General features: G+C 45.3%; 3 protein-coding genes across 11 annotated transcripts; 2 read left to right on the forward strand and 1 right to left on the reverse strand.

The window, feature by feature from the left end:
- Nucleotides 1-1,239: 1,239 nt before the first annotated feature.
- unm_hu7910 (un-named hu7910) lies at nucleotides 1,240-13,726 on the forward strand. Of its 4 annotated transcripts, XM_054764914.1 has the most exons (29): nucleotides 1,242-2,752; nucleotides 2,833-2,886; nucleotides 3,487-3,660; nucleotides 4,116-4,160; nucleotides 4,468-4,536; nucleotides 5,836-5,886; nucleotides 6,161-6,208; nucleotides 6,304-6,348; nucleotides 8,651-8,698; nucleotides 8,891-9,052; nucleotides 9,168-9,203; nucleotides 9,325-9,369; nucleotides 9,460-9,492; nucleotides 9,576-9,608; nucleotides 9,670-9,705; nucleotides 9,772-9,819; nucleotides 9,886-10,005; nucleotides 11,277-11,309; nucleotides 11,381-11,466; nucleotides 11,568-11,654; nucleotides 11,738-11,888; nucleotides 11,961-12,097; nucleotides 12,161-12,259; nucleotides 12,341-12,430; nucleotides 12,491-12,628; nucleotides 12,694-12,829; nucleotides 12,897-12,988; nucleotides 13,108-13,241; nucleotides 13,311-13,726. In XM_054764914.1, exons 1-29 carry the CDS (start codon nucleotides 2,608-2,610, stop codon nucleotides 13,459-13,461), a joined length of 2,526 nt encoding a protein of 841 aa, XP_054620889.1. In that variant the 5' UTR covers nucleotides 1,242-2,607; the 3' UTR covers nucleotides 13,462-13,726. The 4 variants fall into 4 exon arrangements, with proteins under 4 accessions (XP_054620890.1, XP_054620892.1, XP_054620893.1 ...); XM_054764915.1 differs by lacking the exons at nucleotides 8,651-8,698; nucleotides 8,891-9,052; nucleotides 9,168-9,203; ... (16 more) ...; nucleotides 13,108-13,241; nucleotides 13,311-13,726 and adding an exon at nucleotides 6,538-7,808 and having other exon boundaries at nucleotides 1,240-2,752; XM_054764917.1 differs by lacking the exons at nucleotides 5,836-5,886; nucleotides 8,651-8,698; nucleotides 8,891-9,052; ... (17 more) ...; nucleotides 13,108-13,241; nucleotides 13,311-13,726 and adding an exon at nucleotides 6,538-7,808 and having other exon boundaries at nucleotides 1,240-2,752.
- A 667-nt stretch (nucleotides 13,727-14,393) lies between these two features.
- Nucleotides 14,394-18,071, reverse strand: LOC129173850 (clavesin-1-like). Of its 3 annotated transcripts, none has more exons than XM_054765085.1 (8): nucleotides 17,785-18,071; nucleotides 16,996-17,435; nucleotides 16,739-16,909; nucleotides 16,372-16,490; nucleotides 16,050-16,224; nucleotides 15,864-15,974; nucleotides 15,569-15,792; nucleotides 14,394-15,508 (listed from the first exon to the last, which is right to left on the reverse strand). In XM_054765085.1, exons 2-8 carry the CDS (start codon nucleotides 17,092-17,094, stop codon nucleotides 15,430-15,432), a joined length of 978 nt encoding a protein of 325 aa, XP_054621060.1. In that variant the 5' UTR covers nucleotides 17,095-17,435; nucleotides 17,785-18,071; the 3' UTR covers nucleotides 14,394-15,429. The 3 variants fall into 3 exon arrangements, with proteins under 3 accessions (XP_054621060.1, XP_054621059.1, XP_054621061.1); XM_054765084.1 differs by having other exon boundaries at nucleotides 16,996-17,438; XM_054765086.1 differs by having other exon boundaries at nucleotides 16,996-17,438; nucleotides 17,775-18,071.
- Nucleotides 18,072-18,766: 695 nt separating this feature from the next.
- Nucleotides 18,767-22,675, forward strand: riok3 (RIO kinase 3 (yeast)). Of its 4 annotated transcripts, none has more exons than XM_054765082.1 (13): nucleotides 18,767-19,063; nucleotides 19,607-19,722; nucleotides 19,835-19,977; nucleotides 20,035-20,142; nucleotides 20,223-20,332; nucleotides 20,607-20,750; nucleotides 20,828-20,955; nucleotides 21,021-21,203; nucleotides 21,278-21,437; nucleotides 21,520-21,600; nucleotides 21,676-21,765; nucleotides 21,843-21,953; nucleotides 22,026-22,674. In XM_054765082.1, the coding sequence occupies exons 1-13, from the start codon at nucleotides 19,025-19,027 to the stop codon at nucleotides 22,152-22,154; spliced, it is 1,542 nt and encodes a 513-aa protein (XP_054621057.1). In that variant the 5' UTR covers nucleotides 18,767-19,024; the 3' UTR covers nucleotides 22,155-22,674. The 4 variants fall into 4 exon arrangements, with proteins under 4 accessions (XP_054621057.1, XP_054621054.1, XP_054621056.1 ...); XM_054765083.1 differs by having other exon boundaries at nucleotides 18,769-19,063; nucleotides 22,047-22,671; XM_054765079.1 differs by having other exon boundaries at nucleotides 19,835-20,142; nucleotides 22,026-22,675.
- Nucleotides 22,676-22,728: the final 53 nt, after the last annotated feature.

Consider the following 22,728-nt stretch of genomic DNA (forward strand, 5'->3'; position numbering starts at 1 on the left):
ATGTGCGTGTGTGTGAGTGGCAGGAGGCAGGGTAATGAGCACCTGTCAGTCCGCTTGGGAAGCTTTCATCTGGCATCAACTAGTATCACTTGTGTTTCAAAGGTGATTTATGACATAACACACACACACACACACACACACACACATACACTGTTGATTGCTATACAAATATTTATATCTTTTAAAAGCAAATATGGAAGGTCAAAGGTCAAATCAGGACCGGTGGTTATGTCTTTCCAATGACAAACTGATTTTAGACATTATTTCTCCCATGTGGTGATGAGGCTTTACTATTGGATACTATTATTTTTTACAATTTTAATTAAATAAAGAGATAAATGAATATGCCATCTCAATCCTGTAAGGCAAGAGTGTCCAAAGTGTGCTGTGACCCCAAATTTGATCTTTCAGAAGCATATTTTGTAGTGTTTACTCACCCACTGTAGGAACTAAAAATCATCTCACTTTGTTTCCAACACAGATTTTGAAAAATATGTTTTTTCACATTTTTCTCTGCTGTTGCGCTTCCCTTCAAGTATTCTCATGCCTCACATTTTGAAAGCCCGGGTACATTGTACTATAGCGACATCTAGTGGTCTCTTTGATGCTATGGCCTGTTTGCTTTTTTAGCGTTCAGCTTATTTTCAGCGTTGTAGCTTATTTTGGTTGTCAACAAAAGGTGGTGCGCCGGTGGTGTAGTAGAGCAAAACAGTTTATACGTGCATGTAATACATTATGTGATGTTTTGAATTCATTCAAAATTACTTCATTGCTATTTATAAATGATTCTTTCAGTTATTAAAGCTTTAAAGGTACCAATCCTGCTGGTGTCATTCTGGTTCCGCCCCAGATGGCGTCAACTCTTCTTTTGCCACGTTTTTGTAACTTTCCAAACATCGGGAAGTTTTTCACGTACTCGATTGGTCCAAATATTTTCGACCACGCCTTAGGTTCCGCCCACTTAAATATTTCTTATCACTGATTGGTTCGATGCTTGGCCAATCACAGATGCTCTGCAAACGCGAACATGACTGCCTGGTATGCAAGCTAGGACAAGATGGACAACTAGCAGCTCCATCCTCTCCACCACCACCACAGTGTCAATTAAAGTCATTGTTAGCTTGTTAGCAGCATATTCTACTGGTGAACTGACGACGCAATGGCTCAGAAGAAAAGTCCCAAAACGCATTCCAAAAGAGGTTTGTGTCCTATCTCACTAACGAGCTAGCCTGACCCCGGGAATGTGGAAATATGTACAATACTTCCATTAGCATTCTGCTGTTTGGTGTTTGTCTTATCGGTTGTTGACGATGACCGAGAGGGACGTGTTGTTATAATCTTGAATACAAGTACTCTAATCAGGCCAACATTCGATTGGTATGATCAGTATGTAATTCAAACCACAGCTCGCCAGTTTCTGTCGTCCTGCTTGTACACTGAATGAACACTGTGCCAACATCAGCTGGCAATAGCAATCTTACAATTGCATTTAGGTAGCACTGCATTTGTGTTATTTATCTTCGCCGAATTGAACAGTTTTTCATACCTTCAGTGCATGTTCAACGTTTCTCTTTTTCGGTATAGTGTAAATTGCTATGCAATGGGAAAAGGTAAACACGATTTATTTTCTGATGGAATTTGGTTTTGCGATCTCGCTCGTCCACAACATAGGGCCATTTCTGTTACCTGTAAAAATATCTACAACACAAATTATGAAATGCTTTATGGTAGGGAATTTGTAGCTGCTTATTGTGAGCACAGTTTTCCAGGATGGGACATTTGGGATGATGTGATTTGTTGGGAACATCCTGCTAGCAGAAACTAGGAAGCTATAGCATCAGTTGATGAAAAATCCCCCAACATCTATGCTATGCTAGATAATGTCTTAAAGTTCATTTCTATTCAAGTACTAAAAAAAATAAATTTATGCACCAGAATTAGTTTTTATATTTTGTTCTGGGAAACCCTAGGTCTAAATTGTTTTTTAATATGATTTTATATTAACTGTGCCATAGGGGACGTCCGTGTGGATGTAGCTCATGTCATGATGCCTCTCTTTAGACCGCAAACTAGTGAATCAACACCGCCTCTGCAGTTTGCAGCCAAATATTGCACACTTCAATTGCTGCAAGATGCAATTAATCAATTCCAAAGACAACGTGGTCGATGACAAAACTCCTCTAGAGAAATCCAGGAATGTAATGTGGTCACAAGTGCTCACACATTGAAGCACTGTGCTGCTGATGTGTGCTTACTGAGGGCAACGCACACATAAGTCAAGGTTGTTTGCGGCCTTAATTTGTCCTTTGGCATCTCATACACACACGGCGTGTTTGTCAGCTCCAAGAATAGTGGGGATCAAGTTCTGGACCTCACAATTGGTCTGTTTGTGGTGCTGCTGCGAAGAAAAGGCAAGGAGGCGGAGCATGTTTCCCTGTCCTGGTCATTGGCCCGCCGTCATCCTGCTCGAGAGGTTCTCTAAAGTTCTATGTCTTTGTTTGGATCTTCAAGTATTTGTGTTTAGATTTGTTGATGTTGCTATTTCTGGGAAAGCATTAGTTTTGATGGTAGTTCAGTGAGCAAGCACTGGTCTCACTGGTTTGGTCCATGCAGAGGTACCGCCACTATGGCACCTCCTCCTCTTCAGTGCCCGTGGAGGAGCTCCACACCACCGAGGAGGAGGTGAGCGCTAAGGAGCAAGCGGAGGAGCCGCTTGTAAAAGAGAAGGCTCAGGATGCCATCGGGACGACAGGTAACACCAGCGTGAACTCTGACCCAGCCTTTGGTTCTGTTTGTTTTTCCTCTCTGGGTCATTTGGTTTGGTTCTGATAGGAGGCGGGGATGTGGAGGAGGCCCCTTCCACGCAGGAGGCACCTTTGCTCTCTGGTAGGTGGCGTGGACCGTTTGGATTTGGCCTGGTTTGGCTTGCTTTGTCGTGTCCGGGTTTTGACCTTTAACCTTTCTGAGCCTGTGCATGTGTTTCCTGACATGATGGTCATTTTTGACGCTCTCAGCTGCTTCAGGAGGAACAGCTGCTGTTGGCCCGCCCCCTCGGTCTTGTGTTAAATCTGTTCCTGGGTCAGTTTGACCTCTGCTGTTATAAAAGGTGTGAGCCACTTGAACCTGCAGACCCACACACTAGTCAGTGATCCATTAATTGGGAATATTAAAAATCGATCAATTGCTATTTTTTATTGTTAGACTAATTAATATATACAGTAGATGTATATAGATTTATCTTTGAGATTTTGACTTCACATTGCGTGTTAGCTTCAAGTTCTTCACACAGCAGACTAGTTGAGACTGAATCATCAGTGCCTCTGCTGGTTGCAGCCAAGTACTGCACTCCATTTTGACTCCATTGCGTCAAGATACCATTAATCCGCAATCTATTAATTCTTTTGCTCGCCCCTAGTGTCCACTAATAACTGCCTGTGTATATTTAACGTGTTGTTTTTAACTATATGTGGTGTGTGGTGTCCTCAGACTCAAAGTCGCCATCGTCAGAAAGCAAGAACGGGAAAAAGACGCAGGGCGCCGACGCGGCGGGAGGAGCCAAGTATTCTGTCTTCACCTGGTTTGTGGTCCTAGCACTGTTGGGAGTTTGGAGCTCCGTGGCCGTCGTCTACTTCGATATTGTTGACTACGACAGCGTCATCGGTAAGCATGAAGGATAAATTACATGCAAATACATAACGTCAAAAAGTTAGTATGCTCTGTCATCATTGTGGAACAAAGACAGACTCACACACACACACACACCTCTGAGAATGTCACATGTTTTTTCATACAAGAAACTGTCACATTGCGGCTTGGGATGTCCCATGCAGACACTTGCTTGGGCCACAGAGAGCTTGCTGACTTTATGCTGCGAATGTGGTTTATAATGAACTTCCTTTTTAGGAGAAAACAAAAAGAACTATGAAAGTGTTCAAATAATACGTCACGTGTATGAGCCCCCCCAGTGGCACGTTAGTGTATTGCTCTCATGCTTGTTACTTGAGGCTATGATGAGTGACAACCATTGAAGCGATGTCATTGTGACACTTTTGGACGGAAAGGAAGTGGATGTTTCCCGTCTGTCACCGTCTTTTCTGTGTTGTCTCCGCACGCAGCCAAAGCTGAGGAGTTTCGTATGAACTTTTCGCAAGCTTTACAAGGTACAGTTTGAAACATGTTAAAGTAACTGTGCGGAGATGCTCACGTCCTGGTTACTTTATTTTGGTACTTTTCTATTTCATCATACGTCCCACCTGTGCAGCTTGATGGCCAGTGGGCGTCTCACCTCACCTGAATGTTAACATCTCATTTCCCATTTGTGTCCTTTTGTACTCACTTCATTTTATACAGTTCCTCTGATGTGTCAAGATATTGGAATATATCAACAGGAAAAAACTTGAGAGGACTTTACATGTCCAAACATTTATGTATTAATAACCTGCGTGATTGTTCTCTTTACTTCTTCAGGGAAGCTGACGGCCTATGACACAGATGGAGACGGTGACTTTGATGTGGAAGACGCCAAAGTCCTGCTCGGCAAGTCCTCTATTATTATTATTATTATTTTATCATATTTATCTTTCGTGTCCATGAGATGACTGAGGTGGTTTACAGTAACATAGTAGCATGCCACAGGGTGGGTGGCGTCCATACCAACCATGACGATGTGGCGAGTCGTGTTTTTCTTGGAGAACATTGCGATTATGGTGACAAACTGAAGTCCTTAATTCATGGTGTCATTCCAAAGAAAACACACAAGAGTCCCACGCGGGTCTGTCAAGTGTACATCAAGATGGAAAGGTCAGAGTTGAAGGACCTAGCAGGAAAGTCAAAGCCAAGATGGCCGCCTCTATTTGTGGCTGAGCAGACAGGAAGTCAACGCTGATGGCTCTGTGAACGACGCCTTTAACTCGCTTTCTTTCTCTTTCCCGCATCATCATCTTTTATTTGATGACTTCCTTCCATCATTTCATTCTTAATTCATGTCTTTTTCCCTTTAAGTTACATCCCTACATCGCCATCGCCACCCTTTCGTTGTCTTCTTTTCTCCCTCTCTCTCTCTCTCCCCATCTCGTTTTCTCTCTTGTCAGGCCTGACCAAAGATGGCGATGCTAGTGCGAGAGGCGAGTCGCTTGACGAGGTTGTGAATATTTTAGCAGAGGAGGGTTCTGATTGGATGTATGGCTTCTTCACCTTCCTGTATGACGTGGTGAGCTCACCTGGAGAGCGGGGTGAGGAGGAGGAGGAGGATGATGGCAGGGAAGAAGAGGAAGAGGAGGCTGGGATGCAGGAGGAGGGCGGGACGTCTTACCTGGAGGACGAGGAAGTCAAAGGAGTCATACTGGACCTGCAGAACCAATAGAATGGAGTCAGACTGGATGGACAGAAAAAGATATTAAGAAAAATTGCGGCAGGGCTTTGAATTACTAATTTATCTATCACAAATCATATACTCTAAGTAAAGTTCATTTTGATGTGTGTGTGTGTGTGTGTGTGTGAATGAGGCTAGTTTTATTGTGTAGAAATAATATTTCATCCTGCACACCTTTAACACACACACACACACACACACAGGATCAGTGAGGCCTGAAGTCTGATAAGTGGGCACAAACCTCTGTTTTTCAAAATAAAACACCCCAACAGGAATTTGATGGAGGGCCTGTTGTGTCTTCTTTTTGTGCTTGTCACCAGGTCGGTTGTTGTGTTGACTTTTGATTATAAGTCATGTGATCTTAGCACTTTTCACTTTCTGGTCCACAACAAGCCGGATGAAATCCAAATTCGAACACACACATCCATGTGTTTTTGAACGCTCTCTGCTGTCTGTTGCTTCAGATGAGAGGAAGTTAAGAGGTCCTGCTCGTAGGAAGGCGGCGCACAGGAGAGGTACACGTGCGTGTGTGTATTTTTGTAAGAAGGACGGTCAGCATGGTGGAGTCGTCCTGGCTGTCCTGGTGCATTGAGGACAGAACGTTTACTACTGCTAATTGTGTGCGTTTGTGTGTGTACATCCATGTTGGCTTTTATTGTTGTGTTGTTAGTTTGACACCTTTTCAGTGACACAAGAACACAACATTTTTTGTAAGCTAACAAGTGACATCAGCATTGGCTAATACTCGGGTCGGTTCTGAACCCTTTCTGTCTGTATGTGTGTGTGAAGCGCTCAGAGAACTGGCCGAAGATCCTGATGAAATGGAACTGATCGAAGGTAGTGTTCGGATGTGACATTTCTAGTAAGTTGATGTGACGTTGACGTTCGAGCAGCTGCTCAGCGTTTTATTTTTCCCCCATGTGGCGTCACAGACGAGATTCCAGACGAAGCGACGTCTCGGAAGAACTGGACCCGAGGTACAAAAACTCCGCCTGCACCCAAGTGTGAACGCACGGCTTTGTTTTCATTTCGGTAACGTCTCTTTGCACGATCAACATGCTAACCGTGTGTTGCCACGTCCCATTGGCCGCCACCCTAACTCCTTCCCAGTTGCCTTGTGCTCCTTCGCTGATCAGTAGATGATGCCGACTGTATTCCACCTCCAGAACCTCCTGTCCGAGACGCCGTGTTGCGCGCTGCCCTGCAAAAAGAACTGATCAACGAAAAGCTGGAGGCCAAGAGGATTGCTCGCCTCGCCCTGGCTGAGCTCAAAACCCACCTCTCAGAGGAAGACCAAAAGAGGGAGACGGCCTGGGAGCTGAAGATGAAGACACTGGAGGTCACCCAGGAGCAACTCAAGCTGGAAAGGGAGAGGATAAGCGTGGAAAAGGAGAGGATGCAGGTGGAGAAAAAGAGGATGGAGGTGGAGAGGGAGCGGATGGACTGGGAGAGGGCTGAGAGGGAGAAGGAAAGGATGGAGCGGGAGAAAGAAAGAGCTCAGAAGGAAAGGATGGAGTGGGAGAAGGCTGAGAAAGAGAGGAGGGAACAGGAAAAAGCGGAGATGCAGAGGATGGAACAGGAGAAGGCAGAGAGGGAAAGGACGGAGAGGGCGAAGGCGGAGAAAGAGAGGGTGGAGCAGGAGAAACTTGCTTCACAGAAAGCCAAGGAAGAGCGTGAACACCTTGAAAAGATGGACAGGGAGCGCTTGGTGCGGGAACGAGAGAAGGCCGCAAAGGAAAGGGAAGAAAAGGAACGCATGGAGAGCGAGAGACTGGCCAGAGAGAAGGCTGAAGAGGAGAGGAAGGAAAGGGATAGGACAAACCGAGAGATGGAGCGACTCCAAAAAGAACAGCTGGCCAAAGAGCGGGAAAGACTTGAGAATGAAAAGCTGGAGCGAGAGCGCACCGCCAGGGAGAAGGAGAAAGCTGAGAGGGAAAGGCAAGAAAGAGAAAGAATGGAGAAAGAACGTCTCATCAGGGAAAAAGCTCGACTGGCTCAGGAGAAGGCCGCCCGGGACAAGATGGAGGCAGAGCGGCTACACGCCCCCAAGGCAGACCTGAGGAGACAAGAGGAGAGGAAAGCAAACAGTAGCCAGGCGGTGGAGGAGAAACCCCAGCGAGTGAGTGTGGCGGCGGTCAGGAAGGACAAGGGAGTTGCCGGGGACAAGATGGTGGCCGGCGTGAGGAAGAAGTAGTGTTTTGTCTTGGCGACGCTTCACTAATGTTTGGGCCTGGAACTTGAACTGTCCCTTATTTTTGTCTCCAGTGAGGTGATAAGACGCTTTCTCTGAGAAACGATTGATTTGTGTTGTGTTGTCGTGTAAGCTACTCACATGTGAATAAGTGCACTGTAAGCTCCTCCTACATCTCCTTTTATGGACACTCCCTCCAATGTGACTGTAAACAACTGTAAAATAAACCTTGGCCTTCCAATGGTGCACTCTTCTTATTCTTTCCTGCTGTGACAATATTATTTTCGGCCACAGCTCGTTTTGTTATTGGCCCTATTCTAAAAATGATTATTAATGAGATATATTATTAACCATTATATTAATTTTCTTTGTCACCTATAACACAAGGCTAAAATTACTGGTTTAGTTAGCGCTTTGTAATACACATAATGTATCCAAGTGTAATGTTTCCCACAGGGTTACAATTTATTTGTGGCGGGGGGCTGTCGATGACATCATTGTCTCCATTTGCATAACTGGCCCTGACACATGTCGTTTTTATGGACGCTGTGGCAGACAAAAAGTGAGCAAAAAAAACATGAAAAGCAAAACAAATGTTTACAAATAAAAATAATAACTTCATGTTTTTTTATGTCATACAGAAGACTGAGCCCCCTGTGGGTGCAATGCTGCTCGTTCAGAAGAGCAACACATGCTTTCATGATAGTCTCCAAAAGACCATAAAACCAGTCGCCTTTTTGAAAAACGGAATTTAGAGGGTCTGATTGCTCACTAATAATAATAATAATAATATAAGTAATAAGAAAGAGACAAAGTTGCTAAACTGGCAACACTGACACTATGATTTGTATATAATTTTGCAACCCTCTGTGAACACTCAAATAACAAAATTTATGTTAGCTTTGCATGTACACAGTGAGCTCGCAATTACCGTGAACCACCTCAGGCGTGTCTCTCATGTCACATGACACTGCACATCACTCATGCTAGACAGCACATGACACACAAAACACAATTTTGACTTTGTTTTTTTTTTTTTTTTTGTTTGGGGTTTTTTTGTTACTTGTGCTACTATCACCTCCAAACAGGCCTGAAAGAGACACCAGGCGTGGGACCTTCACCTGAACACAAAGCAGGTGAGTGCACATTTTCATGGTTGGGGGTGGGGGGTCATCAGAGGCTAGAAAGTGTGCAACAAAGCCTCTCTGGCATCTTCCCACCGGACACGCTGAGATGACAGACGACCTGTGTGTTTTCTGTTAGGTGTAACCAGATTGTGCCGCTTTATCAGTGTCTTCCTGACTCATTCTCTATTTGTCGTCTGCTAGAAACTGCGAAGGAGCGGCCCACCAATCAGCAAACTGCACAGTCACAGTGGGAGGAGTCAAGGGAGGCCGCCTCCTCGGGGAGACATACAGAGGAGACACCTACAAAAGAGACCTCATCAGAGGAGATACCTGTAGAGGAAAAACCTACTGAGGAGATGCCAAGTGTGTAATAGAACAACACAAGTGTATTTGTGTGTGTAAATGCATATCATGATACACTTCCTGTGCGTGTGTGTGTGTGTGTGTGTGTGTGTGTGTGTGTGTGTGTGTGTGTCAGTCTCTGGATCTGAGGACGTGGACTCTGAAATCCAAGGTGTGCTCACATTGTGCCAGGAGGAAACCATGACATGTTTTTTTTATTTTATCCTTTCATCTTCCTACCTGCTTGGTGTGTTTGTGTGCGTGTGCGTGCGTGTGTGCGCGTGCACATCCAGCTGCCGTTCCCTTGCCTGCATTTGTAGAAGACAGCTTTGTAGCAGGTCAGTCCAACAATAGAACCTAAATTACTGATCACTAAAATTGTCCTTGTGTTGTCCCTATGTGTAAACAAATGTGTGTTTGTGTTCCAGATGATCCTCGAGGAAACACGGAGCATATTTATGGTGCGTCAATTGTTTTTGTCTTTTGTCCTCCTCCCGCATCGTTGTGCGTCTCTCAATAGTCTTGTCGCCTTGATGTCTTTCAGCGGAGGACGTGGACGCCATCGACACGAGCGGGGGTGAGGAGCTACTCAGCTAAGTGCTAATGATGGTGATGAACTGGATGTTTTGTGCTTGCAGTCTTAGTGGAGGAGCCGTCGTCTCAGGAGAGCGTCGGTGAGTTTGTCGGTCACGTGTTGTCTAGAAATGAATGTTAACTTTGCTCGTTTGTTTCTCGTGCAGCGGAGTCTGCAAAAACTGTGACGAGCTCCAAGTTCACACAGGAAGAAGGTACAGTACCTTACTCTTTTCACGTTTAATGTTGATGAAGTCAACATGTTTGTTTTTCTGGGTCAGAGCCGCTGGTGGAAGTGGCGAAACAATCTGAGCCGGTAGAAGCACAGAGTGAGAACCAGGCAGACACAGTAGAACCACAGAGTGACACAACCGGGGAGACAGCAGGGAGCGCCACTGAGGGTGAGCTCATGTCCACACAAAGATGCACCTTGCTGAGATTGGATATTTAAAGGACCCCTTTGTAACTTTTTAAAGATGTTCTAACAATAACGGTAATATGCGTCCCTAGAGACTGTTCGTAAGCAGCAAACATGAGATAAATCTATCGTCTCCCTCACTTGTTTGCTTCACTTTTGAGAGAAGAGGTGCTTGCTTTTGAAGTTTTAAGGCTTACTAAGGACTACAGATGAAAATTTGCTGAATTAAGAAGCAGAATTACGATGCCATCTAAAATGGAAGCTACATTCACAGACAGTCCCATTATAATGTGTTTATGAGCGAGAGCAAACAGGGAGAACCAAATCTGCTTGTGGCGGTCCAAATTTATTCATAGCAGGTTCCAAATAAATGAGTGTATGAAAAACACTGCTACAAGAAAAATGTATACTTGAATGATGAACATTGAAGATGAATATTCATGTTTAAACAGGACGGTCGTCGCTTGTTAATCGCGGTTATATGGTTCCAGACATGACCACGATAAGTGAATTTCCGTAAAGTAGGATTCAATATTTTTGGAGTTAGAGCATAGAAAACCATGTTTATGACTTTCTAAATATGGGTTTTAACATTATTAGAGCCCTGTAGACATTAAATAACACCCCAATAGTCACTTTTACTCTCCTATTATTCTTTGCTTGCATCACATTGCGCAAGCTACAGGATCACTGACATAACAGACAGCGGCCGCAAGCATAGCAATCTAGCGAGCTGACCTATTTAGCCTCTCCAATTTACTTATTGTAAACTTAACAAAGTATTTCAAACAGAGTGGGGAAGAAGGACATAGAAGACAAAAACGGACCACTTTCACTCGATCTCAGCCATGGCATGTCCGTCTCAGCTCTGCTGGCTCAGTAGCCAATCTCCAAGCAGTGTGAAAGGCAATGTAATCTTAATGTCATGTCTCATAACGTTACTGATGCCTAGTGACCACAATGCTACATATAACTTGTCTTGCAATATTTCTTGATTAATAATACGCCATAGTCAACCACAAAACAGCGATCATTTATTAATTATTTTTGTCAAAACCGCAATTTAGCGAGGGAGCGATATTCGAACGACGATATTGTGAGAGACAAATGTATTCATTACTATGTTGAAAATGTGTACTCACGCATACACTATACTAAGAATAAATAACCATTCATATACTAAACTCGCTTAAAACACACTAAGAGGGAGCCAAATCTGGTCTCATGTTTTTTGCCTCATCCTCTTTGTCTTAGAAGCAGCAGCTGAGGAGAAGCCCAAAGAAAAAGGTAAACTCCAGGTGCTTTTTTTTTCCTGAGCTGGTGCAAATACTTGTAAAGCACACACATTTGTCCTCCAGCCAAGAAGAAGAAAGCAAAACTGCTGAACAATTTGGACAAAACCATCAAAGCAGAAGTGGACGCTGCGGAGAAGCTACGCAAAAAAGTACATGGGAAGAGAGGGATATCAGTTTTTGATGCACTTCCTGTTGATTCCCACATGCCTGTGTGTGTGTGTGTGCGTGTGTTTGTGTTTGTATTTATCAGGGTAAAGTGGAGGCGGCGCTGAAAGCCTTTGAAATGTTGGTGCAACAGCACCCACAGAGCCCCCGCGCTCGCTACGGCAAAGCACAGGTACTTAAGTCAAGGACCGCCTCGCCATTGGACTCTTGATGTACTTAGTGTGTGCGCGTGTGTGTGTGTGTGTGTGTGTACAGGCAGAGGACGACTTGGCCGAGAAGATGCGCAGCAACGACTTGTTGCAGAAGGCCATCAACAGCTACAGAGATGCCGCCGAGCTTCCAGACGCCACCTCTGACCTCGTGAGAGCGGCGCTTAAGAGACGAGCCGAGCGCCAACAGTTCCTGGGTAACATCCCCGGCCGCCTGCCGTCTTGTCCCCTGCTTCATGAGCTGATCGCAAGCTTGTGTCCTTTCGCAGGCCGCATGCGTGGCGCCGTGGCGACCCTGGAGAGGCTGGTTCAGATCTTTCCAGAGGACATCCATCTGAAGAACGACCTAGGCGTGGCCCACCTGTTGCTCGGAGACAACAAAGGTGCTAAGAAGGTCTATGAGGAGGTGAGGGATTCTGCTTCTTCTTTTATTCTTCTTCTTCTTTCGTCTGACTGGCACCTCTTTCAGGTACTGGCAGCTGCCCCCGGCGATGGCTTTGCCAAAGTTCACTACGGATTCATCTTGAAGTCGGAGAACCAGATTGCAGAGAGCATTCCTTACCTGAAGGTGTGTACACAACCTGCTGAATGGGTGCCATTTGTTTGAGTTGACTTGGATGACCCCAGTAAGTCTCTGTGGGTCCATCAGGAGGGTCTGGAGTCCGGCGAGCCAGGCACTGATGACGGACGCTTCTACTTCCACCTGGGAGACGCTTTGCAGAGAGTTGGAGACAAGAGCGTGAGTGCGTCACAACATGGAAATATCTCAACACCTCCTGACCCGCACTATGTTCCACAGGCATACCAGTGGTACCAGTTGGGTCACGAGCGCGGCCACTTTGCGTCCGTGTGGCAGAGGTCCCTCTACAACGTGGACGGGCTGAAGGCGCAGCCCTGGTGGACGCCAAGCGAGACCGGCTATACCGATCTGGTCAAGGTAGGGATGCACGAGTATGTTGTTCCAGTCCAGGAGTAAACTGGTGTCATATCGCATGTGTCCAGTCGCTGGAGAGGAACTGGAAGACCATCCGAGACGAGGCTCTGGCCATGATGGACCGCAACACGGGAATGTTTGTACCCGAGGAGGAGAACCTGCGAGAGAAAGGAGAGTGGGGACAGTACACCCTCTGGCAGCAAGGTCCATTTTGACACTTTAGTTACGCCCTTGTTGTGTCGAGTCAGCTGACCGACTCATTTCTGTTTAGGAAGGAAAGCTGGGGATTCCTGTCAGGCCGTCCCTAAGACTTGCTCGCTGCTGGAGAGATTCCCTGAAGCCACTGGCTGCAAGAGAGGACAGGTGAGAAGAACTCAGTTATTTTGAGTATTTTGATGCACACTTGTCACTTGTCTTGACTCTTGCACCAATCCTACCGCGGGCCAGCCATGTTGAATTAATTTGATGGCGTTTGTGTGTAGATTAAGTTCTCAGTGATGCAGCCGGGCACGCACGTGTGGCCGCACACGGGACCCACCAACTGCCGGCTGAGGATGCACTTAGGCCTCGTCATTCCCAAACACGGCTGCAGGATCCGCTGCACCGACCAGACCAGGTGCACGTCCTCAACTTTCATCATCCTCTCCAGGAAGCTCATCGACTGACCTCTCATTCATTCTCACAGGGAGTGGGAAGAGGGCAAAGTTCTCATCTTCGATGACTCCTTCGAGCACGAGGTCTGGCAGGAAGCGGACACGTACCGCCTCATCTTCATTGTGGACGTGTGGCACCCGCAGCTGACCGCACACCAGCGCCAGACTCTCAGCGCCATCTAGACCAGGAGGTCTGTTTCGGTTCTCCTCTTCAGAACACTGAAGGTTCTTCTGGATGATACTACTGACTTGACCACCAGTCTCCCAACGTGACACATATTTCCTGTTTGACCCCTTTGACAAAAAAGTGTGTTAAATGTTCACATGAGCATCAAAACCACTTTTTCACCTTCTCTTTGTCTACGCTCTCATTTCCCTCATCACTTTTGTAAAATGACTACACACACCAGATGATATTAGAGATTATATTTTTATTAAAAACAACACAAAAACCTCACAGATGTGCTTTCTTTTCTTCATTTTTTTTCTCATCTAGTCTAAAGTAGGCTCTTGTGTGGGGCTATTCAAGTCCTAAAATCACCACAGCATAGAGGATTTTTTACTAGGGTTTTGCTGTTTGTGTGTAAAAATAGCAGAGCGGTCCTGTCATATAGAGGATCTTTGACTCGCCTTTTTGCTATGGATCCTTAAAAACGTAAGAGCGGTCCCGTTATATCAAGGATCTATGACTAGCGTTTTTGCAGGAGGCCCTCAAAATCCGCAGAACACTCCTGTCGTATAGAGGATCTTTGACTAGCATGTTTGCAGTGGATCCTTGACAACAGTGTTCCTGTCGTGGAGAGGGCCTTTTTGTACTTGTTTCTACAGTAGACCCTTAAAAACAGCAGAGCGCGCCTGTCATATAGAGGATCTTTGTCTAGTGTAAACAAGGAGAAGTCTGTCCCACTGAAAATGTGGCCCCCAGAACAACTGAGTTGACTATTTAGGCCAGGGGTGTCCAAAGTGCGGCCTGGGGGCTCGTTTTTATTTTCCCTATGCATATTGAAAAAATGAAATTGATTATTAACGCAATATATTATTAGATATTCCACTAGTTGGTCATAGTTGAGCCCCCCCCCCCCCCCCCCCCCCAAATGAAAGACACAGGTGGAGGTGTAAATGTTTACTTGTTTACATTCTGCAGTAAATACATTAGACATGAGTGTAGCCCTGATGTGGAGTCACACTGCAAAAAAATGAGGACAAAGAGCATTTTAATGCACCTTTTCTTGCAGTGTGCTAATACATGAACTATACAATCTTTTTTGTTAAATAGCTTAAATTCAATAAAAACAATCTTTCTCTTTTGTGACATTTTGGCATTTTCAGCACAATACTTATTCATGAAATGTGGCACTCTGGTAGAACTTTCCTAATTGTCATGCATGTGGCGGTGCAGCACTGTGGCGTTGATGGTGTTGGATCCAACAAAAAAGTAACAGTATTCTACCAAAGTGACATTTCTCCCATTCTGACAGCTGCTTGATACTTCAAAAGGTGTACTCATTCATATTTTGGCAGTAAAGAAGCAACAATCGGGTAGACAAGTTTCATCGACAAGAAGTATGTTTGATTGCATGGCGCTTCACATTAACACTGCAATCTTTTTTTCTGTCCTGCAGGTGGCAGCATATATCTTCAACCTGGCATAAAAACCTACAGGATGGTAGCCAAGTGTTAGGTGATTGTTGTATTTCTTTTATGGTGTTTTGGTTTTGGATCATTTTTTGTGTTTAGATGTTGCTGCACGTTTGCTAAACCAGCTATTCTACAATTCTAACAACAACAATAACTGTCTTCCACTTGCCATGTTGTTTCTGATTCCTTGAAACATGATTACCGTCTAATAATGATTCTTGTTGATGCAACGATTCACGCTCCGCGGCGCCTCGCAATGTAGTGACCTTTTTAGTGACAAAACATTCCGGTCCTCCTTGCTGACACAATTTAAAAGTCATGATAATCATAAAGTAGCGTTTACATTCCTCCTTGGAAGCTAACACGTTGTCTGTGTGTGTGTGTGTGGACGCACAAACAAACAATCAAGAGTGTGTAACTGCTGTCGTGCAGCGGGCTCAGAGACAGGAAGTCTAAAAGTTCAGGTGTACGGGATGACACAGCAGGTTTGTGTGTGTGTGTGTGTGTGTGTGTTCAGTCCAGGGCCAGAAGTGGAGTGCTGGTCTCTCTGTCCGTCTGTCGCAGAGTTGCGGGATTGATCACCGACTGGGACCTGAAACATAAAAATAGTTGAGTTCCTATTCTCTGCTTAAATAAGGTGCATTTAACTCACCTCTTCATGGCCTCCTTGTCCCCGCCTCCTCCACAGATCTCCCTGACGTGCAGTGCGTCGTATGTCAGCGTGTATTCGGTCTCGTCCATGTAGTCCGGTCCCAGCAGGGTCCGGGCCCAGATGCCCATGTCGTAGGGCGGCAGCGTCCCGCCAAACTCGGACGGCAAGCACTCGGGCTGGATGAGCTGGTGGAGGGAGTTGAGGTTGTTGCCGTGGAGAAAGATCTGGAGGAGGACAGAGGTGAGTGCAAGAGATTGGGTGACAAGAAACAGGAAGAGGAGGAGTTAATCCTCACCCGCTTCCTGGTCTTGTCTTTGAGGAAGGGCTTGATGATGGTGTACATGGCATGGATGTACCAGGGCTGGTTGACAAAATGGATCCCTCCGAAGCGAGCGGGAAAGCTGTCCTGAGAAGCAAATGGAGAGTTCTTGTCAGCAAAGGGACTCGCCAAGTAGACTAGACTGGACTGGCCCGGACCTACCTGCAAGCCCTCGATGGCCAGTTTGAGGATGTTGGGTGTAAGCTTGGAGGCTTGCTTAAAGGAGAAATTGCTCCAGTCAATGATGAGGATGAAGCCGTTGATCTGAAGCTCCGGCTTCTCGATCAGGACCTCCAGGGAGAGAAGGATGGCTCGCAAGATGTCCGTGAAGGAGTTCCTGCAAGGGGGTGGAGCCATGTGTCAAACATAGAACACTTTTTTGGAGGTCACGCTTCTGTTTATGAGCAATATTAACATTATTTTCTTCACTAATGCAGTTCTACTGTTTTTATGGGCCAGCAGAAATTCAGGGATGGTTGTTCACCTGCTCTGGTCCCAGTTGGAAGCAAACAAGATGAGAATCTTTCGCCCATGTTGGTCCGGAGTCTCCAGCACGCCTGGGAAGCCGTCCATCAACGCTCGCTTGATGCCTGGGTCGTCCACCTGACACACACACACACACACATCCTGTTCATCACTTATCTCTGACAGTCAGGTCTAGTCCATGAAGCGACCATTTCTCGTCCACCAATCAACATGCGGCATTGTCTCTAGCCCTGTCCCCATTAGGTACCCTCCTGCATTGCTCGCGCCCCAACAGAAGGCTGCTTAAAGTTGTTTTGGATCAGTTAACTTGTGACAGCACAGAAGAACTTCCTGCAGGAAAACACACCCAGCGTTTGCGCCCTGACCTTGAAACTCTGGAACATGTCGAGGTTCTGCTGTCGGAACTGGAAATACTGCGCCAGCAGGCGGAACGTCTCCACCTGGTCGAACTTCCTGGCTCTCAGAAAGCGCAGGATGAAGTCGTCGTCTGTTCGCAGGAAGCCAATGTCAGGCCGAGTCACAATCATGTCCCGCACCTGGGATCAGAAGACACAGTTAGTGCTGTGCTAATGCTAACGGCCTTTTAGCCGGTGCGAGCCAGCAATGTGGGCGCGTCTCGTACCTGCTGGATGTCTTGGTGCAGCGTGTCCGGGTTCTCGTTCAGTTCTAAGCGAGCCTTCTCTGTGGTCTCAGAGCTGAGGCCCGCATGGAGCTGAGACATCTTGTGTTTGTCTTGTTCACGTCCACAAAAGATGTCCTCCTGGTCACAGTCCACCGAGGCAAATTGTGTTGCTCCTCGGCAACTTGGCAATCTTCATTTCACGCCTTGTTCAATCAACACAGTCTTAATGACGCACGTCTACCGTGTCTACGTGTCTCTGTGGTGTGGTCAGCCCGTCATCACACCGCTCATTGCCCCTGTGGCATGTCGTCGCGGCGTCTGCCAGTGGACGTTTTTATACATTAGCTTGATGAGGAGATGCAAATTGGGGTTGTGAACTCTGGCTCGTGTGCTCGAGAAAGGCCAAAGGTCAGTGAAGGCAACGTGGTTGGACGTGGGGACTGCTGGAATAGATAATATATAGATAAGATAACACATATAAAGAATTACACTTAATAGTTTTGCAATAAAACTTGTTCATATGTGTTTTCATGCACAGATAATAATGGAATAAATATGAAGTTCATATTTAACCTTCTAAATATCATATAGCATTGGGAGGGGGTGGAGATGACCCTGCACACACACACACACACACACACAACCTCAAAGCTCCCCATCCTAGGAATGATGTGACCCACAGATGATGTGAGAGGCCTGTGCAGGTTTTCTTTCCAATAATTTTTGTGTGAAATAAATGTTCAAAATTGATTAATTAAATTTTTCACTGTTAAATGTACCGTACTCGACCTGCTAGGTGTGTTGTTCGAGTCCAGCTCGTTCCTGCCTCTCCGGCCCTCCTGTGCTGGTCCTGATGCTGAGGACGGTGTCGGCCATCGGGATCACACGTAAAAGAAGATCAAAAAGCTGGACACCAAATTAAAAGATGGGAATATAAAGGATTAGATGTCTTCTTTGCACTATCCTGGAGACATTTGAACGTGGACGAAGACGCACGATGACCGAGATGTGTCGAGAAGACGTCAGGCGATGCTTCGCTACTGTCCGCTTATTGTAATACACAGGGGCACTTCCTGTCGAGACACCCACAATAATGTCTACCCGCCACCAATAAAAAAAACAGTAGATGCTTGTTACTTTGACTGAAATCTGCTATTAATAATTACTGCCTGTTCAAAATAATATCATTTAGTAATAGGTGATATTTTGTGTCTAGAATTAAACTTTTGGTCCTCAATTATTTTTATTTTGAAACTACCCTAAGTTGCTTCCTGGTTCTTAATGGTGATGGGATAGCTAGATGCGCCACAAGATATTATTAAATGTGTTTACGTATACGTTTACGCAGCTGTACATGTATGTATTTTAATAATACAATAATATCACAAAATTGTACTCTATTTATATAATGTATGTAAAGCAAATTTTACCTCATTGTAAATGTGTTTTAATTATGTGTATGTTATTGTGGAGGTGCCTTAGCGGCAGGGTTGAGAGATACTGCAAATTTTGACATCGATTTGATACCAAGTAAATGTAAATGTGGGATTTATAATTTTTTAAAATAATAATTTCATATTATTGGATGATTTTGTCTTTAAATGGTGACCATAATCCGCCCACACCACAAAGACGATGATTTTATGGACAAAAAATTAATTAACAAACTTATTTGTGGACATTTTAACAGTAAAGGAATACAACAATATAAGACACCGTATTAGGATTGTAAAACACGATATTTGGATCGATCAGCCCACCCCTCCTACTTAGCGGACGGTGATGCATTTCCTGTTGATTCAAGGTTCGCCTGATCGGAAGCACGTTCAGCTCCTCTTTCCATTTACGATAAATTTCGTCTTTGTAACCTCACTTTAATCCTCTTTTAATCGTTGCTGGAAGTACCACAACATTATCTTTGCGTGTCACGTCGTGCGAACATTGGTTGTAGTTTGGTTTCGGACATTTAATCGACACAATTAGCTTCGCCGTGAGCCACCTTTCACTCGAGGAATCAAACTTGAAAATCATGGATCAAAGTGGTGGAGTGACAGCTCACACACTAAAGGTAATTCTGCGTTACTTATACATCCACGTATTTATTGTCGTAGAATGTTTGTCCAAGGTCGTTTGTCAGTAAAAAGTAACCCGTTGGCTTGCTAGTTGTTAGAGCCAATATGGCCTCCTGGATTACGTCAACAGACCGAGAACGTCACGCGCTGCTGGCTTCGTTCAAAACTTGAAAACAGCCAGGTGACGTCATAGTATTATTTCAAATAACTTTTTAAATTTTACTGGTGGCTTTCAAAAGATGTAAATTATGATTTACAACAAACTTCAATAAATGTGGATGTCACTGGGAGGCGGGGCTTATCAAGACATGTCCATATACAGTATATCTCGACAAGTGCTTTAAATAGTTCATGAGCATATTTCACCGCTACACACCGTGACTATTTTAAAGCTTATAATAATTATATTGTTTTCATGCACATCTGAGCCTGAAAATGACGACAATGCACTGCTGCACTGGCAACAGTCGCGCTTGTACATGTGGTAAGAGTGGAAAGGAATTTAAAGTAATGGTAGTGAAAGTGTCATGTCCCCTCAGAGCCCGTGGGGTCCGGCAGCGCCAGCCGCCCCGTCCTGCTCGCTAGCTGATGTGATGAGCGAGCAGCTGGCCCGGCAACTAGATGAAGAGAACCAGATGTTCCCAAGCCTCATTGAGTAAGTGTTGACCCACTTACTCTTATACATATCGGGTGTTGTTTCTATCAGCTCACTGCTACCCTGGTGGAAAACACATGCACAGTGGTTAATGATGTATGTTTGTGTTCAGTCCAGCAGGTTTGTTGTTGTCCGACGACGCTCCGGACACGGCGAGTGACCTGATGCTCGCTCAAATGCTGCAGATGCAGTTTGATCGTGAGTTTGACGATCAGCTGCGTCGCGAGGAGAGGAAGTTCAATGGAGAAAGCAAAGGTAGACCAAGGTTGCCATCAAACAAACACTTGTCATATTTAATCTGTGTATGTCCAGTGTCCATCTCCTTTGAGAACTACCGCATGGTGCACCCGTACGACGACAGCGATAGCTCCGAGGACGAGGTTGACTGGCAGGACACCAGACACGACCCCTACAGGGCAGGTAACGCCACTGCAGTCAGTGGATGTGACCGTAATAATACTGCAGTTCATTGTGTTGTGTGTGTTTGTGTGATGATTCAGAGAAGCCTCAGACCACACCCAGGAAAGGTTTCACTGGGAAAGGCAAGAACATCACAACCAAACATGACGAAGTAATGTGTGGCCGAAAGAACACTGCCCGCATGGACAACGTATGTAGTGCTCATTCAGTTCATTCAATAATTACATGAAAACACATAATATCCTAGTATGTTTTGTTGATATGATTCTCATGATGTAGTTTTAGGATGCTTGTAAAAATGTTTTAGGACATTTTTGTGCAAAAAATCATTCTAACCGGTTCACTAAGGTTTACATACTGCCACTGCTGGACAGCCATAGTCCCTGTTATTTATTGATTTATTTAATTTATTTGTTTATTTATTTATTAATGCTGTAGTTATACTCCGCCCTCTCCTCGTGCAGTTTGCCCCTGAGGTGCATGTGGGTGACGGCCTGGGGATGGACCTCAAGCTATCCAATCAGGTGTTCAACTCGCTCAAGCAGCACTGCTACAGCGAGCAGAAACGCAGCGCCAGACTGCATGAGAAGAAGGAGCACTCCACCGCCGTGAGTACTCGTGCCACCTCCCAAAATGCTGGTGAGTTCCTCTTGCTCAAAGACAAACTCGTCCTCCTTCATGACAGGAGCAAGCGGTGGACCCTCGCACTCGTCTGCTCATGTACAAGATGGTAAATGCCGGCGTGCTAGAGAACATCAACGGCTGCATCAGCACTGGGAAAGAGTCAGTCATCTTCCATGCTGATGGAGGAAGGTGAGCCAAGTTATTCATGAGGATGTTCTCTGTCCATTTGTCTAATGTGTGTGTTTGTGCATCAGCCTAGACGAGCAGCCTGTTCCAGACGAAGTGGTCCTAAAGGTGTTTAAGACCACCCTCAATGAGTTCAAGAACCGAGACCGCTACATCAAAGACGACTACCGCTTCATTGACCGCTTCACCAAGCTGAACCCGCGAAAGATCATCAGGCTGTGGGCTGAGAAGGAGATGCACAACTTGACCAGGTGACCTTTTTAGCGTCTAAGCTAATGTTCGCAGGAAGCTGGCACATACTCAAATGTGTGTGCTTTTGCTTAAGGATGAAGAAGGTGGGGATTCCTTGTCCAGATGTGGTCCTGTTGAAGAAACACATCCTGGTGATGTCATTCATTGGCAAAGATCACGTCCCTGCTCCTAAACTGAAGGAAGTCATGTTAAGTTCTGATGACATGAAGGACGCTTTCTACCAGGTCTTAAATGTAAGTACACACACACACACACACACACACACACACACACATAAACTACATATACACAGCTATTAACGTGTGTATGCTTTAGGTGATGCAGCAGCTGTATCAGGAGTGTAATCTGGTTCATGCTGACCTCAGTGAATACAACATGCTGTGGCACCAAGGAAAGGTAACACTTCTTACACTCCTTCCTTGACATCATTGTGTCATGTCACCACTACCTGTGTGTGTGTGTGTGTTGCAGGTGTGGCTGATAGACGTCAGTCAGTCCGTTGAGCCAATGCATCCTCATGGCCTGGAGTTCCTCTTCAGAGACTGCAGGAATGTTTCCACGGTAACACACACACTGCAAAATATTTTTTTTGTTAGCAGACTAAAAGGACAAACACAACGATGTGCATGTGTGTGCAGTTTTTCCAGAAGAGAGGAGTGAGCGAGGCGATGAACGCCTTTGAGCTTTTCAACGCTGTGACCGGACTGAACATTCCGATTACAGAGGATGAGGCGGAGTTTGTTGCTGAGGTAACACACACACACACACACATAGTATCATCTTGGTCCAAACATCAAAATATTACATGTTTTTTTTTTAAGTTTGGCACCGCCTTTTTTCAGATTGTGGCATTGGAGAAGAGGAACGAGGACCACGTTCAGCGGCGTGGAAAGAAGATGTTCCCAGTGGCCTCAGAAGACCCCCCTTTAGAAGTTGACACTGATGACTAACACTTACCAGCTTGCTCTCTCTTCACCATGTTGAAGACGCCATTGAGAAGATGGCACCACCCACCGACCGCTTCCTTTGCTCAGGCAGAACACAGCGCCTCCTGCTGGCCGCACTGTGTTGACGTTCTGCTTTTGAGGAAGCAATCTTGATTGGTTCCACTGTGAGGTCATCAGAATACACAACACAGTTGGATCACACTTGTTGGAAGATTGGAGTGGTTGGCTCACATTTGGGGCAATGGATCATGTGATCTTAAGTATTGTAATTATTATTATCATGTTGAGCAGGGGAGAGTGAGGAGGTGAGATGATCGTCAACTTTGTTTAACCAAAAAGGAAAATGATTCAGTGTTACCAATCGCTTGAAAAAACAATGTATGGAAGTGCATCATCAAGCCTCATGAAATAAACATTGTAAACACAAACATCAGTACGTGAACAGTACACAACTGTGTAGCGCACTTCTTTCACATTTTAAAATCATGAATTCGAGTCCTCTCCTGCAGTTCTACGACAGAAAGAAAGCTCTCACTTGACAACTTCCTGTCTTGTTCTTTCAAAATAAAAATGAAAG

This window comes from Dunckerocampus dactyliophorus, chromosome 21 (assembly GCF_027744805.1).
Source record: "Dunckerocampus dactyliophorus isolate RoL2022-P2 chromosome 21, RoL_Ddac_1.1, whole genome shotgun sequence".
In the NCBI taxonomy this organism is placed as follows: Eukaryota; Metazoa; Chordata; class Actinopteri; order Syngnathiformes; family Syngnathidae; genus Dunckerocampus; species Dunckerocampus dactyliophorus.